Source organism: Prionailurus viverrinus, chromosome B4 (assembly GCF_022837055.1).
Source record: "Prionailurus viverrinus isolate Anna chromosome B4, UM_Priviv_1.0, whole genome shotgun sequence".
Lineage (NCBI taxonomy): Eukaryota > Metazoa > Chordata > Mammalia > Carnivora > Felidae > Prionailurus > Prionailurus viverrinus.
This window is the reverse complement of record NC_062567.1, coordinates 71,676,073-71,691,353: the sequence shown is the minus strand read 5'-3', so window position 1 is coordinate 71,691,353 and position 15,281 is coordinate 71,676,073. Positions and strand designations below refer to the sequence as shown.

Sequence of the window (15,281 nt, the reverse complement as noted above, 5' to 3'; positions counted from 1 at the left end):
TGCGGTCTCACTGCTCACCCCCAAGCATTTAGGCACAGCTCTGCCTCGCAGAGTTGGGGGTTCTCTCCACTTACCACTGGTAAGAGCGACTGAGTATCCTGAGCATCAGACAGGTATAGTGGCTGCTGGCCGGGGCAAACTCTGGCCTGACGGTTGTTCTTGATTCCTTCTTCCCTCCCACGGACCAATAGACCAGAATGTCAATGCATTTCCAAATGTATCCTCACGCCCTGCCCCGTACACAAGTGCTAGGCTTCTCACACAGCTGCCGGAGGTGGGCGGAGGGGGGCCTGGGCCTGACCTAACAGTCCCCTTAGGCCTGTCCAGTTGCCCCAGACAATCCAGGTATCTGCCCCTGAGATTCTAGACTCTTCAAGACCCGAGCCCCGCCCTCCTGTTGCTCAGCTGGACATGGCGCCTTGTGGCCCCGGTGATGAGCGGCTGTTGTCCCTCCCTGTGATGATGAGAGCAGATCCCTCTGAGAAGCTGAGTCTGACTCAGCTGTGCTTTCAGAGCATCTTGTTAGTCATGCCTGGGGCCTTCCTGGAGCAGGTGGCCCCGCTGGGGCCAGAAGGGATGCTGCTGGTGGTAGGTGGAACACTGTGGAAGGAACATGGGCCCAGTGACTCCCAGAAGAAGAGGAAAGCTGCGTCCAGAGCTCAGATCCACTTTTTAAGGGAAGGTGTGGGATTCTAGTTGCTTGCATATGTTTAGACTTCGACCAGCGTGGACGCTGGGTGAAGGAGCCCTATGTATAGGGCCTCATCTGACTCTGCCCGACATTTTCTCAGCCCTTGGGGAGAACTCAAGGCCTCAGTTGTCTGGCTGGGGTGTGAGGTGTGGGTAGCCGGAGCAGTTGCTGGGTTGCTGAATGGAGGAGAATGCAGGCTTTCCTGGCACCAAGGGGACTGTAGCCATCAGACGGGTGGAGGGAGGGTGACTTTTTGCTGGGGTCATGACAGCAAGGCATTTTTAGCTTACTCTGCCTTCCAGAAAGGTGCCCTGTAAACCAGAGCGCAAGGTGGCACAGGTGGGTGTCAGGGCAGCCCTCCGTGGGTGGCAGCGAGTGGAGCCAGAGGGGCCTAGGCCTCAGCGGCTACGTGGCCTTGGGCAAGTCCCTTCCTCTCTTTCCCTTGCTTTCCCGATTTATAAACAGGGATATTGACTAGAAGGGTTTGGGTTGTATTCCCACTCTCAGTGTCTTGACTTAGGCTGTGCAAGGCAACGGGAGATGAGGGGGCAGCGACCCCTCTTGGTCATAAAGCTGCGACTCTCCGAGCATCTTCCCAGTGGTGGCCTCCAGCCAGGACGGAGTGTCAGCTGCGAGCAATTTTTTTAGAAGGATTTTCAGAGAGTCCCCTACCCCTAAGTATTGCCTCCTGCAGCCTGCCTGAGCTCTGGTTGTCTGTAGAAGGTCCCTGTTGTGTAGATACATAACTTGGGAATATCATCAAAGAGATCACAGAGCCATGGATTTGTTCCCCCCTGATGCTCCTAGCTTCCCCCAGATCATGTCATGGGGCTGCAAGCCCCACGCCCAGAAAATAAGCCACCCCCTTTGGCAATCAAACCAGGTGAGCTCGACGGTGCGATTCATTGAAGTCATTCCCCCAAACTTGAAAATACTCAAAAGCACATTACATTTTTAAAATACAAATTTGTTCATGGAATTATAAAAAGAAATCACATGATGGAGAGTTTAGGTTAGGAAAACTGGCACTTTCTCATGCTTTATGTCTGTCTTAAATGTTATTTTTTCACAGAGGCGTCCCTAACCATCCTATCTAAATTAGATCTTTTGTGGCCCTGCATTTTTTAATTGAAGTATAATTAATCTACAGTGTTCTATTCGTTTCAAGTGTACAATGGAATGATTCAGCAGTTCTGTACATTACTCAGTGCTCATCATGATAAGTGTACTCTTAACTCCTGTCGCCTGTTTCACCCATCCCCCCCCCCCCCCATTTCCCCTCTGGTAACCATCGGTTTGTTCTCTGTCGTTTTTTATTTGTCTCGTTTTCGTTGGTTTGTTCATTTGTTTTGTTTCTTAAATTCCACATATGAGTGAAATGATATTTGTCTTTCTTTCTCTGACTTCACTTAGCATAACACATTCTAGATTCATCCATGTTGTTGCTAATGGCAGGATTTCACTATTTTTTATGGCTGAATAATATTCCATTATGTATATATGATATATATAATACACACACACACACACACACACATACACACACCACTTCTTTATTCATCCATCTATCTATCAGTGGATACTTACGTTGCTTCTGTAAGTTGACTATTGTCAACAATGCTGCAATAAACATGGGGGTCCTTATACCTTTTTGAGTTAGTTTCTGTTTTCTTTGGGTAAATACCCAGTAGTGGAATTACTGGATCACCTGGTAAATCTATTTTTAAAATTTAGAGGAACCTCCATACCGTTTTCTATACTGACTGTACTAGTTTGTATTCCCACAGTGTATGAAGGGTCCTTTTCTCCACAATCTTCACTAACGCTTGTTATTTCTTGTCATTTTGAGTCTAGCCATTCTGACTGGTGTGAGATGATATCTCATTGTGGTTTTCATTTGCATTTCCCTGATGATGAGTGATGTGGAGCCTCTTTTCATGCGTCTGTTGGCCATTCTTATGTCTTCTTTGGAAAGATGTCTATTCAAGCTCTGCCCATATTTTAACTGGGTTGTTTTTATGATGTCGAGTTGTGTAAGTTCTTTATATGTTTTGGATATTAACCCTTTATCAGGCATATCATTTACAAACATCTCCAATGGTTTCCTTTGCCACGCAAAAGCCTTTTATTTTGGTGTAGTCCTAATAGTTGCATTTTGCTTTTGTTTTTCTTGCCTCAGGAGACATATCTGGGAAAACGTTCCTATGTCTGATGTCAAAGAGATTACTGCCCATGTTTTGTTTTGTTTTTCTAGGAATTTTATGGTTTTAGCTCTCACATTTAGATCCTTAATCCATTTTGAATTTATTTCTGTGTATGGTGGAAGACAGTGGTCCTGTTTCATTCTTTTGCATGTAGCTGTCCAGTTTTCCCGGCACCATTTATTGAGGAGATGGTCTTTCCCCCGCTGCCTATTCCTGCCTCCTTTGTTGTAGATTAATTGACCATAGATGTGTGGGTTTATTTCTGGGCTCTCTGTTCTGTTCCATTGATCTATGTGTCTTTTTTTTTTTTTTTTTAAACACACACTTAACCTGGTCTTGCTATGTGTCAGGCACTGTTCTAAGGGCTTTGCAAGGATTAACTCATTCAATCTTCGCAGAATCCTTGTCAGGTGCTCCTACTTTCTCTATTTTACAGTTATGGGGAGAAACCAAGGCACAGAGAGGTCAGGAAGTCCAGCCAGGCTGGTACAGCTGGCGAGTGGCAGAGCTGGGATTCGAACCCAGGCGGCTTGGCTTTTGAACCAGTGGTCTCGGCATTGTGTTCTGCTCCCCCAATCACAGCTTGCAGTGTGCTTTGTCCATGCTCTCCCTCCCCCTTTGGCAGCGGAGCTCCCTGTCCTCTCATCCACTTTGCTCAGCAAGGTCAAGTGAATGAACAAAGGCTGAGAGAGGGGAAGTGCCCATAAGCTAACTACCTTAGACACTAATTATGATACTTTTGACAGATTGTGGATCTTCACACCATGGGTAGGAACCACTCCCGTCAGTCCCAACGTCGTCTTTGTGAGGGCGGAACGGCCAGCTGTGCCAACACACCTGGGGCAATTGGCCAGTGAGGGGCCTCTTGCCAGTGCCTGGCTCCTGCTTGGCTGCTCCCGGCTCCTCTGTCTTGCCCTTACCCTTGCTCACTCCCTTGCCGTCTCTCTGAACCTCCTTATCTCTGTCTGCCTGTCTCATCCGCTTCTCTTTGTTCCTGTCTGTGCCTCCAGACCCTCCCCCAGACTACTGGGGTTTGAGGACACGAAATAGAAATTTTATTTCATGAACACTATTGGGCAGTGTAAAACCAACATCAGCACGGCTGGCATAAGATGTAGGCAGATGGTTACTTCGGGATCCTAAAAAGCAGTTTAAGTTGAGTTATCTGTTATGTCGTGGGTTCGGAAGCTGCTGGAATCCCGGGTCCTGTCTGATCCCTGCAGCGGTGGTGCTAAGGGGTGGCTTGGGGGGTTAGATGCCCCTAAGTTTCCATTAGTTCCAAACAAATATGCAATAATGCCAAAAATGGTGTGTTTGCTACGAAAACGTAACTACCCAGTGAATGCCTACACCCCATTTCTACCCACTGCCCATAAGCCGCCCACCCTGTGCATACTCAGGAGCCTCCAAGCCTCAGACAGGGATCCGTCTGCTCTCTGTGTTGCTCATTATCTTCCATCAAGCCTTTATAACAAGTGGGGCTGGAAGGCTTGGTTCCTTCCTTCCTTCCTTCCTTCCTTCCTTCCTTCTTGGTCCCTTGCACATGTTAACATGGTTACTGAAGATACATTCAATGACAATACAAAGTGGCAGAGGGGATCCAGAAGGCAGACTCCCTGTCACAAAGAATTTCAGAGGTGAGCTGAAGAAACAACCTGTATGGATGAAAAGTTAAATGGCAGGGCAGGGGCTAACCAACACCACATGGGCAATAACACCAGAGGTGTTGTGATATGCCAGACGCGCCCAGGACAAATATCAAGAGCTGAGTTCACAGGCAGGAGGGGTTACCCTGGCAGGAGGGCTGAAGTCAGGCTGTGTGGAAGGGTGGGTTTGTCCCAGGACGGGAGGTGAGTAGGCCATGGACAGTAGCGGGGAGGGCACTACAGGCTTGGGGTTTGGCCAGCAGAACCAGACGCACAGCCTGGGACTCTGACAAATGGCCTGGGTGGCGTGTCTGACTCATGCATCCGGGGCAGGTGGCGAGTGTGATGCTGAATATCAGGGCTGCCCACGAACCTAAAAAGAAATGCCTGGAAATCCAACGGTGGCACACAACATACGAACCCATGCGAACGAAAAACACACACGGAGCCGTTCTAAAACACATTCAGTAAGGCATAACTACAGACGAGGGTGGTTCACAAGCGACCGGATGTGGGTGACCGTCTTGGGTCTCGACCCTGGGTACTTCCAGGCCACAGTGGCATGGAGGCTGGAGATCTAGCACCTTTAGGTGCCGGGGGTCCCCTTGGGAGGTGACTAGGTCTCACCTGCGCTGGGCCAGCTGCAGGGCCCTTCCCGTTCTGGTCTTGTGCTTAAGTGACCCAGCCTCGGTTTCGCAGAGGACAAGGATGGTGGGTAGGCTGGCCTGGGTCAGTCCCTCCCATAGCCTGTTGGTTCTGAGACCACCCCCCCCCCCAAACACCTTGGTGGCCCAGAGACGCGTGGGGTCTACTTCAATCAGCAGTCTAATGCTGGGCCATCTCTGTCCTCTGTCCCATTTAGAAACCAAGGTTCTAAGAACAGCTTTCCAGCCCAGCCTGAATCCTGCCCATCCAGTAAACGGCATAGCACCAGGCACACGGTGAGCCCTCAGTAAATACTTGCTGATGGAATGCTCATTGCTCACACTGCTGACAGCCCGCCTGCCTCCTGATCCTTGCCCAGGTGGCTTCGTCCTCTAAACCTCCACAGCGGCACGCAATCCTCACTTCCTGATGGAGAGGAGGCCCGCCCCCCCCCCCCCCCCCCCGTTGGTGCTCTTATCACGGGCGCACCATCTCCCGCGCACCTCTCCCCACCCCCTCCCTGCCCTCTGTCACCAGAATGCAGCCTCCTGGGCCTCCCACCTTGCTGGCTGGCCCCACGGCAAGAGCTTTTGATCAAGGGTGGAAAGCCCACATGAAGACCCAGCCGGTGAGAGAACTCAGAAAGAGGAACAGCAGAGGTTTCTGTCTAGACCAGCTGCTGTCTGCAATACCATTTAATGCGTTCATCTCTATGTACACACGTACGTGCATCTAAGTTTATCTAGGAGGCATCTTCGTGTGAACGTACAGATGTGTGTTCATACATTGGCGGGTGGACTTTTTTCCTCCTGTCCTATACTTGTGGGCATGTCAGTGCGTCTTGGGATGTAGAGTCCTGGGGTTTGGGGATCCGATCCGGGGAGTGGGGATGAGCAGCCCCGAGAGGCACAGAGGCATTCAGGTGGAGGCGGGATAGCCTCTCAGGATCGCGTAAGGGCTTGCAACACCATACTTTAGTTGCCACTGAGTCTGAGTGCAGACCCCCTTGCATAGCAACCCAGACACGATTAAGTGGTTGTTGATGCGTTTTGCGAGACAACGGGACGTCAGTGCCCCTTAGGATGGCCTCTGGTGGGAAGCCCCACTGCATAGCTCACCGACGTGCTCCCGACTGTGTCTCCCAACCATTCTGGGCCTCAGTTTCCTCATCGGTGAGTGAGGATAACAACGGTACCGTTAAGGGTTGCAGGGAGAGTAAAGGAGAGGGTGCACAGGGGGCTTCGTGTGTGACACGTGACACATGCTTCATCGGTGTTAACAGTTGTCCTCAACGTTGGCGTTGGTAGTTCTTGCTGGGGGACCTGGGTCTGAGAGAGCCGGGTCCTCTGATGTGCCCTCTGGCTCTATGGGGTCAGTCTCAACCGTCCCTGGCTCCCAGCCTTGCTCCTGGCCTACACTTCCCCTGTTGGAGGGAGGCACTCCTGCCCCAGAAGCTCTGTCCCACAGGCAGGTCAGCTGGACAGTAGGGCCACACCGGCCGGGCTCGACAGCCTGGCCTTAGCCAGGGTTCACCAGGCCGGGCCCTTGAAGGCACCGTCCACCCCGAATTCCGAGGCGTCATTCTTCTGGCCCAGCCAGTGACAGTCTCCTTTATTCCCTAAACTAACTAGAGTCTGAGATCTGATCCTGTGCTGCCCACCCCCAGAGGCCGCGGGTTCTGGCTGGCGGGGGTCGCTGCCTGCTCTCGGCTTGTGCAGACGAAACTCAGGCAGGCCGAGCAGCCTTTCTGCTCCTACTCCTTCAACTGGCCTCCCCCCTCCAGGAAAGGGCCAGGCGGACTCGTCAGCTGTGCTTCTGCTGTGAGTCCCTCGAGAGGTGGCTTGCCGCAGGCTGTCCCCTGCACCCCGGAGACCCCACCTGTGGCCTCTTCTCCACACGGCGCAGGTGGAGGACCGTCCCTAACCCTGGGCCGGGGAGGGAAGCCCCGAAATGAACTTGGAAGGGATTGTCAGGTCCAACCCTGTCATTTCAGAGATGGGAGACTGAGGTCAGAGAGGGGAAGTGTCTCACATTTCAAGCACACTGGCTGAGGGGGACACGCTCTCCTACTTCACCCCTGGCAAAAAGTCACTATAGAGTAGTCTCAATCGTTCATCAATTGTGCCTTTTCATTCGAGAGTTTTCTTCTATTGAGAGGGCAGAATCTCCATGCTGCGTTCTTTCTGGAACAGGGCGTTTTAGCAGATTTTACCTTCAATAGGAGGGAAAATGTGGCAGCCCCAAGTTCCTGCACTTCTGCTCTTGGACTTGGGGAGCAAGGATGCTGAGAAGCCTCATCTCTCTGGGGAGGGTCCTTGGGAAGATGAGTGTAAGGGATGCAGGGAGCAGGCTGCTGGGCCCCCAGGAGAGGAAGGGTGGGCCCTCTGGCTCCCTCTAAGGCCTCTTGCCCATCCCTGGCCTGGATGACCGTAAATCGGGAAGCTGTGAGAACCTGGAACATGTAAAACCTGAGCTGCTGACTCAGCAAGAGTTAGAGACCATTTGCACACTATTGCTGGGGTGGCTGAGCTCTGTGTGGCTTGATGTTAACAAGGGCAGCCCCTCTTCCGGACCCACACCTCCTATATCTCTCCTTCCGCTGCCCCCCACGCTTGCCTGAGCACTTACTGTTTTTCAGACCTGTAATGACCACCTTTCTATGTTCCTCATATTAAGCCCCAGGAACTTAAAGATGAAGTGAGGCTGTAGCTCCTTGGAAAGTCAGGCCTGTGGCTTGCAGGTGGGTCGGTGTTTGGAGGGCATCACCCAAAGATAAGCCCATCAGTGCTCCCAATTTGGACAGAGGACCCCCCCCCCCCCCCAAACTAGATCCATCTTGCTGTGACTGTTTGCATGACCTATTTTTTTGGCTACAAACAGCTAGCATTACCTGTTCTAAACATCTGGAATTACCTGCCTGCTTAGTCACCTTCCCTCTGGCTTCAAACAGCTGCAGGGCCCCACCCCCTCTCCACCTCCTGTCCATCTAGGGTCCCTCCCTCCCTTTTTTCTTCCTGGAAGGATCTGGAGGTACCAGATCCACAAGTTCCGATGCCTTTAAAAGGACCAGCCTGGGAAATAAGGCTCATTTGAGAGCTGTGACGTTCACCTTGACTCTAGTGAAAGTCCAACAGCCAGTCCCCTTTTGGCCTCCAACCGGGCACCATGAGGGCCTGTGTGCCCTTGATAGTGGCCATGCTCTGCAGCCTGGCCTGGGCTGGTAAGTCGTTATCTGGTGGGGGTGAAAAGCGTCCTGCCTAGAGAAGCAGAGAGGTAGGGAACTTGGTAGAAAGTGAGGGTAGTGGGACAAGAGAGGGTCAGCTCTGTTCTACAGCCATGGAGCATCTTAGACCTGTCCCTGTTAGAGTATAGGAGTGATCTCTGGGGTGAAGGGGACTGTGTAAAGGGGGCTGCAGGGCTGATGGACTAATGTCATGACTTGACTCTTGTCACTCATGACTTGTCACTTCTTGACTCTTTGGAAGACCAGCTCCAAACATCTCTTAGTCCAACCTGACTTGTGATCTCACCAAGGTTTTGTCTGCGGGCTCACTATGTGGTATAAGGCTGGGGCTGGGGCTGGGGCCTGCTGGGTTTGAGTGGCCTGGTTGCCTTTGGTCACTGGCTCCACTGCCTGGGGTTGGGTGAGGTTGTCTGGGAGCAGGGGGGCGGGGGGCGGCGACTGGAAAAGCCCCTGACCAGGAGGTGGGCCATGTGCTCTCCCAGCTGTACAAGTGGTCAGAGGAATGGCTCTTTGACCCAGTGTCAGAGGGACCAGAGCACAGAGAAGGGTCCCGCCTGCAGTTACTAAGCGGTGCTGAAGGTGGGACCAGCGGCTTCCTGCCTGGTAGCTGTGCAAAATGCTGATGCCGATGTGTTAATTGACGGTTAATGGGTGAGTAGGAACGGGTGCCAAGGGAGGGGGCCGAGCTGAGAGGTGTGTGGGGAATTCTCCCCTGCCGGAGGAGAAAGAATCAGAGCTTGATATCCATCCCACCCAACCCAGGTTGTTCCTATATAGGGTTGTTGTAAGGATTAAGATAATGTATAAGAAGTACCTTACTCGGAGTGAGATCTCAATGAACTGGGTTTTAAAGAAAATTTTAATGTTTATTTATTTTAGAGAGAGAGAAAGAGAGAGCAGGGGAGGGGCAGAGAGGGAGGGAGACACAGAATCCAAAGCAGGCTCCAGGCTCCGAGCTGTCAGCACAGAGCCCGATGCTGGGGCTGGAATTCACGAACCGTGAGATCATGACCCGAGCTGAAGTCGGTGGCTGAACTGGCTGAGCCACCCAGGTGCCTCCAATGAACTGGGGTTTTGGTTATGATTATGCTTATAAATATTCCTGGGCAAAACTCCCTCTTGGAGTCCTTTCCAGTCAGGTTATGTCTAAGGAGACCCCTAGCGGGATGCCCAAATGGAAAAGGTTTGGAGGAGAAAGCTATTCCCAGGCTCCCTGCACCGGGACGGACCGCCTCTACTCTGGCACCCACAGCAGAACAGCTGGGAGTCAGCTCTGTCTGGGCCCTGGGTGGTGGACAGCCAATAAGGGAGGGCATGAGACCTTTTAGCTTAGCGTGAAGGAGTGGCCGCTGGGTTGGCACATCCCAGTCTCAGGAGAGGAGAGCGGCTTGAGACATTTGGTCCCCGGGCGGACACCCCTGAGGGCAGAGGCAACAGTGGCTTCTGAAGTGCAGGTGGACCCCTGAGTCTGGGATGGTGATCTGATCTGGCCGTGGGGTGGATGGGGAGGTGAGGAGGGGCCAGTGGGCGATGCCTTCTTTCCTAAGGTGGGAGGGAAGAGGCTCTGCTCTTGTCTCTCCTGGTTCCAACATCTCAGAACTGAGATTCAAGAATGTGAATCAGATGAAGGAGTCACTGCCGGCCTCAGGACCTTGGTTGTTTCAAGTGAACTGAGGCAGGAAGCTGGTCCTAGAAATGAATCTTCTTGGTTGACTAGGTCTCCAGGGAAACAGCGTCTGGGGCTCCTGGACAGGCACGGATGTAGGATGCCCCAATCATCAGACGGCCTAATATAATAGGGACATTCAGGCTTGGGACCAGACTCTCTTGGTGGGCAGCATGGATAGGGAGGGGGCATTCTGGCATATGGAAGTCTTGAAGAGTGCAGAGAAATTTAACATTTCATGGGAGAGGAGGAGAGGGGGATGGAGGGAAAACCTGAGATAGAAAAGGCTAAAATGAAGAAAGGCAGAGGCTCAGAGAGATGAGGCAGAAGGGCAAGGGACAGAAGGTTGCTGAAGCAGTGACTGCACCTGACCAGTGGGTGAGGCACACAAAGAGCCTTGTGTGGCCTGGAGGCACAGGGCGGGGATGCTGGAGTGAGGAGTCAGGGTGACTAGTCCACCGAGTGTCCCCAGGACAGCATAGCAAGGCGCCTACGAGGAAAAGTTCCTCCTACCTCCCCCCCCTCCCCCCTCCAATCCCCAGGTCATCTGGAAGAAGACCAAGTTTACAGGGAACCCCTGGAAGGGGGTTCTTACTGGGGACAAAGTTCTTGAACAGAGATGAAAAAGTCCCCGCAGCCAGGGCCAGTGGGGGGTGTTCTGAGCTCCCCAGAACAGACCATTCACTTGGGGCCTTCTCAACTGGTGCCAGCTGCTGGAAAGAAGTGAATTCTCTCCTTGGACTCTGCTGATCTGGCCCATTGTAAATGTTGCCCTGATTTGTCTGGATTTTCTCCCTTTGGATTCTGGGTGTACTGCCAGGCTGACCGAGCGGGCAGCTGACCAAGCCTTCCTCCTGGCCTGAAAATTTCTCCTTAAGATCTCTGCATTGGGGCTCCAAGGGAGCATCATTTAGATTCAAGAGGACTTCCCCTGAGCCCAGTGGCCTTGGGCCTGGTTGTTTTTTTTATTTTTTTTTTTTAACGTTTATTTATTTTTGAGATAGAGAGAGACAGAGCATGAACGGGGGAGGGTCAGAGAGAGAGGGAGACACAGAATCTGAAACAGGCTCCAGGCTCCGAGCCGTCAGCACAGAGCCCGATGCAGGGCTCGAACTCAAGGACCGCAAGATCATGACCTGAGCCAAAGTCGGCCGCTCAACCGACTGAGCCACCCAGGCGCCCCGGGCCTGGTTGTTTTTAAGGACAGTCCAACGGATCAAAGGCCTGCCTTCCTGGCCACATTGGAGGCCCTGTGCGCAACTTGAGGCTGCCTCAGGATCTGGTTAACCTTGACTTGACACCTCTTTGAGGTAAAGAACACAGGCTCACAGCAATGACATCACCGTCAGCAACATAAATGCACCAACACCCCAGCCCAAGGGATGGCCCAGCTGAAACTCGGGGAGGGAGTCAGCTAGATTACGTATGTCGACAGGGAAGACTGCTCCAGCCTGTCTGAACACTTGCCACGTTGAAGGTGGGCATGGAATATTGTCAATGTGCATTTATCGAACACACGCGGCCACTACGTGTCATGTGCTGTCTAGTGCTTTACCAGTATCCACCCATTTCATTCTTACAAATATTCTATGAGATGGTCTCCATCGTTATGACCCCTTCACAGATAGGGAAACTGAGGCACAGATGGTCAAATAACTTGCCCAAGATCTTGTAGCTGGAAAGCCAAAGAACCAGAATTCCAGCTCCCTGCCGTTGGGGCACCGGGTCCGGTTTCTCAACCTCCCTGCCATTCCCCCCTCATTAGCACAGGATAAACCCGCCTCCCGGACCCCAAACCAGTAACTGAATCCATATCCCTAATATTCACCTCCCATCTCCCACCCACTCCAGGCTTAAGTTGAGACACCGTACCTGTGTGCAGTCACAACCGGACCCAAACCCCACATCTAATCTGAGGCAAAACTGGGATAATTTCCCTTCTCCTGACCCTGACACATTCGTCGACCCTGAAGTGGTCTTAAACCCATCCCCCACATTCCTCATCCAAACGTGGAGACAAAATTCTTACTTTTATCAACAAATGTAACTCCAGCCCAAATCCCGGTCTTAGCTCTTCGTCTCAACCTAGCCTAATCCCAACTCTGGCCCAAGTGAGGTTTCCGTTTCCGAGTTCATTCAAATTCCGATGCTAATAGTCACTCTGACTCTGATCTTGACCTCCTCCGTAGCCCACAGCCTGGCACCCAAGCCCAGCCTTCGCTAAATCCAAACCTCAGGAACCTCAAGTGGAAACAGAGACTCTGTAATTACCCTTAAAGCTCAAAGTGGAAGGAAGGGGCCCCCAAGGCCAGCTGTCACCCTGGTGGGGCTTGCGTCTTTAGGAGTGGTAGTGGGTTTGTGCCATTGCTTTCAAGAATTTTTTGTCTCATGCCCTTCATGACTGAAAATTTGCTTCTGCAAAAGTCATCTGGCCGGAGCTAGGGATGTGGCCTGTGGTTCCATCACAGAGCCTATTCCAGAACCCAGATCTCACCCGTACCCTCCTTGTACCCCCCCCCCCCCCCCCAGCATGAACTAATTCAAACGCATTCCAAAGGCTAGCAGAAACAGAAAGCTGCGACCCAGGGGGAAACAGGGTGTGGGGAAGACCGGAAGAAGGGGAGCAAAGAACAAAGCAGCAGAAGACATAAAAGGGGCAGGATGAGAGGAAGGGGGTGGCAGAGGGGAGAGGGCAGGTGGGATCCCTGGGGCGGGAGTGACTCGCCTTCGACGGGTGAAGCGTGGCCTGTGAGTTACGACCAGCCCATGGACCTCTTTCTTTGGTCTGCCTGACTTTTTTCTTTTCTTTTTTTTTTTTTAAATCGGGAAATTTCACCTAAAAATGAAGGCTTCTCTTGAAAAACTAGAGGCTCTGGCAACACCGAGCCTGCGTCCCGACATGGCAGCAAGTGACTGGAGCTGAGAGTGGCTGCCGATTTCAGGCAGAGCATCCCTGCCAAGTTTGTCACGGTCCCCACCTCTTCCTACCGCCCGCCCCACCCCTGCTTCTTTACCTGCTTCTACTAGTGGTCTGGTCTCAATAGGCACTTGAGTTTGTGAGCCTCATCTGTGTTACGAGCCCTGCAATACACAGTGGGTGGAAGGCGGTGAGGACGAGGCTTATGTCATGCTCGGGAGGCTACGCGTGTATCTCTCCCTTGCAGATAGCAGTGATCTTCCCTGCTTCCCCGTCTGCAAACCCTACTGCAGGGGGCACCTGGATGAGGAGAATAGGAGCCTCACAGCACTGAGTTTGTGACCTTCACTGTCCACAGGAAAAATGGAGTCATGTGCGTCTCGCTGTAATGAGAAATTTAACCGGGATGCTGCTTGCCAGTGTGACCGCCGGTGTCCCCGGCACGGGGACTGCTGTGAAGACTATGACCAGCTGTGTACCGGTGAGGCTCCTTGAGGAGTGAGGGCTCTGGGAGGCACAGCACGCCAGGCCAAGTCCAGGCGCATGCCCAGCCTGCCTGAAGGGACACTGGCTTGGGCATCCAGCGGTTCATCGCGGGGTTCAAGACTGATGACAGGGCTCAGAGGGCCCGAATGGGGACACTGAGGCACAGAGCAAGGGTCAGGGATTTGGCCACTATTCGTCCCAGGTATTTTAGGACGTCCCCATTGTAAAACCCCAACGTAAAGGAAAATAGATAGCATTTACCTGGAGTATATGTCTGAACTGTCAGGATTAACAGTCCTATCTGGGAAGTTTAAGTAATTCCCCCAACAGCAAAATGACAGCAAACGTTAATATAGTGTGAATTACGTTACCGATTGTTATTCAACACGTTAAATCGCAGAAGTGTAATAACGGTATCGAACTTCCCGATGCTCAAGCCACCGGGAAGACTGCGCGTGTCACAGTACTGTTGTGACTCACTCTACTTGTCCTATAATGAGTGGACCCAGTGGCTGCAACATCTCCAATCTGTCATTCCCTGCCTAGCGATTGAACGGGACACGCACCACCCTCAAAAGCCAATTGTTTGACTGCTATGCTAACAACATAGTTTTAAAGGAATCGTTTGAAAAAAGAATTTTGAATAATTCCCCCGCTTGGGTGCCTCCAGTGTTGTAGAGCACCAGATAAATGGTCTTCTGCTTTGTGACACAAAGCCTTGCTAAGTTCACTGCCAAACCATGTGCCCTGCTTCTCAGTTTGGTAAACGTGATCACTGAAGCCAACGGTAGGTAATGGCCAGCAAGACCACCGCATACGGTTGTGCAGGTTGTGCACTGCACAAGGCCACCTGGCTGAGAAGGCAAGCTGGACCAAAATTGAATCGATACCCTTCTTGCTGAGCCATGTGCCCTGATGAAGAGCTCGGTCTGCCGAGAGGAAGGAGTACCTTTTCCTAATTTTCCCGAAGTAAATTCTGGTATCTGCTGACCTGGCCATGTGTTCACTGAGCTGCTTCCACTCTGAAGGAACCCTTGTTCAATTTACACAAAAACACCACCAGCAGAAGTTCTGCTGATCAGGCCCAGGTAGGGAAACCCAGGTCCGGAGCTCACTGCCAGAATCAGAGCCTGCCCTTTTCCCCTACCTTGTGCCCTATTCAGGAGACACAGGAGAGCCCGTTCACCTTGGACCATTGGGCTGGCATTTCACAGCAGAGACAATACTTGGCTTTGGAGCCAGTCCATCTCCATGTCTCTGATTTGCAACGCAGAATCCTTTCCCCACAGAAAAAAAAATATAGACGATGCTCACGCTCCAGACTCTAAATCAGCCCTTGAAAGTCCATTTAGCATAACATTGGCTGCGTCAAGAACCCTGCGGATTGCCAGCACTTAGAACACGCAGCCTGGCGCGAAGTAAGTGATCAGAAGATATCGGTTGGCTGAATCAATCAGCCGACCCACGGTTCTGATGGTAATAACACAACACTTTCCAGAAAGCTCACTAACAGATTCTGAAGTACTTTGTAATAGTGTTGCTTCTTTGGGGCAAATTAGCGCCTGGGAGAGGAGCTCAGAGTCCCCAGGAGTAGCCTTCCTCCTCCTCCCCACCCCGCACTCCACCCACCCTGCTCTGCCCAGAGCTGGGCTGCAGTCACACAGCCTGCAGGCCAGGGAATAGGGCAGCATTAAGAACGTGCGTTTCTGCACACGCCCTCCCCCCAGACAGTCTCTGTGGCCACTGCCAAGTGTTGTAAAGAAAGAAGGGAAGTTGGTATCT

At 52.1% G+C, this 15,281-nt stretch overlaps 1 protein-coding gene across 6 annotated transcripts in view; it reads left to right on the top strand.

The window, feature by feature from the left end:
• The first annotated feature begins 2,992 nt into the window (after nt 1-2,992).
• ENDOU (endonuclease, poly(U) specific) overlaps nt 2,993-15,281 on the top strand; it is a 28,110-nt gene continuing 15,821 nt past the window's right edge. For 2 of the 6 annotated variants that reach the window (XR_007153746.1, XM_047865161.1), the window contains exons 1-2: nt 8,018-8,406; nt 13,372-13,494. Coding sequence is in view for 5 of the 6 variants with exons in the window: in XM_047865161.1 (XP_047721117.1) it covers nt 8,352-8,406; nt 13,372-13,494 (178 nt within the window). In the remaining variant the exon portion in view is untranslated. The other 4 variants (XM_047865164.1, XM_047865162.1, XM_047865163.1 and 1 more) reach the window with 4 other exon arrangements.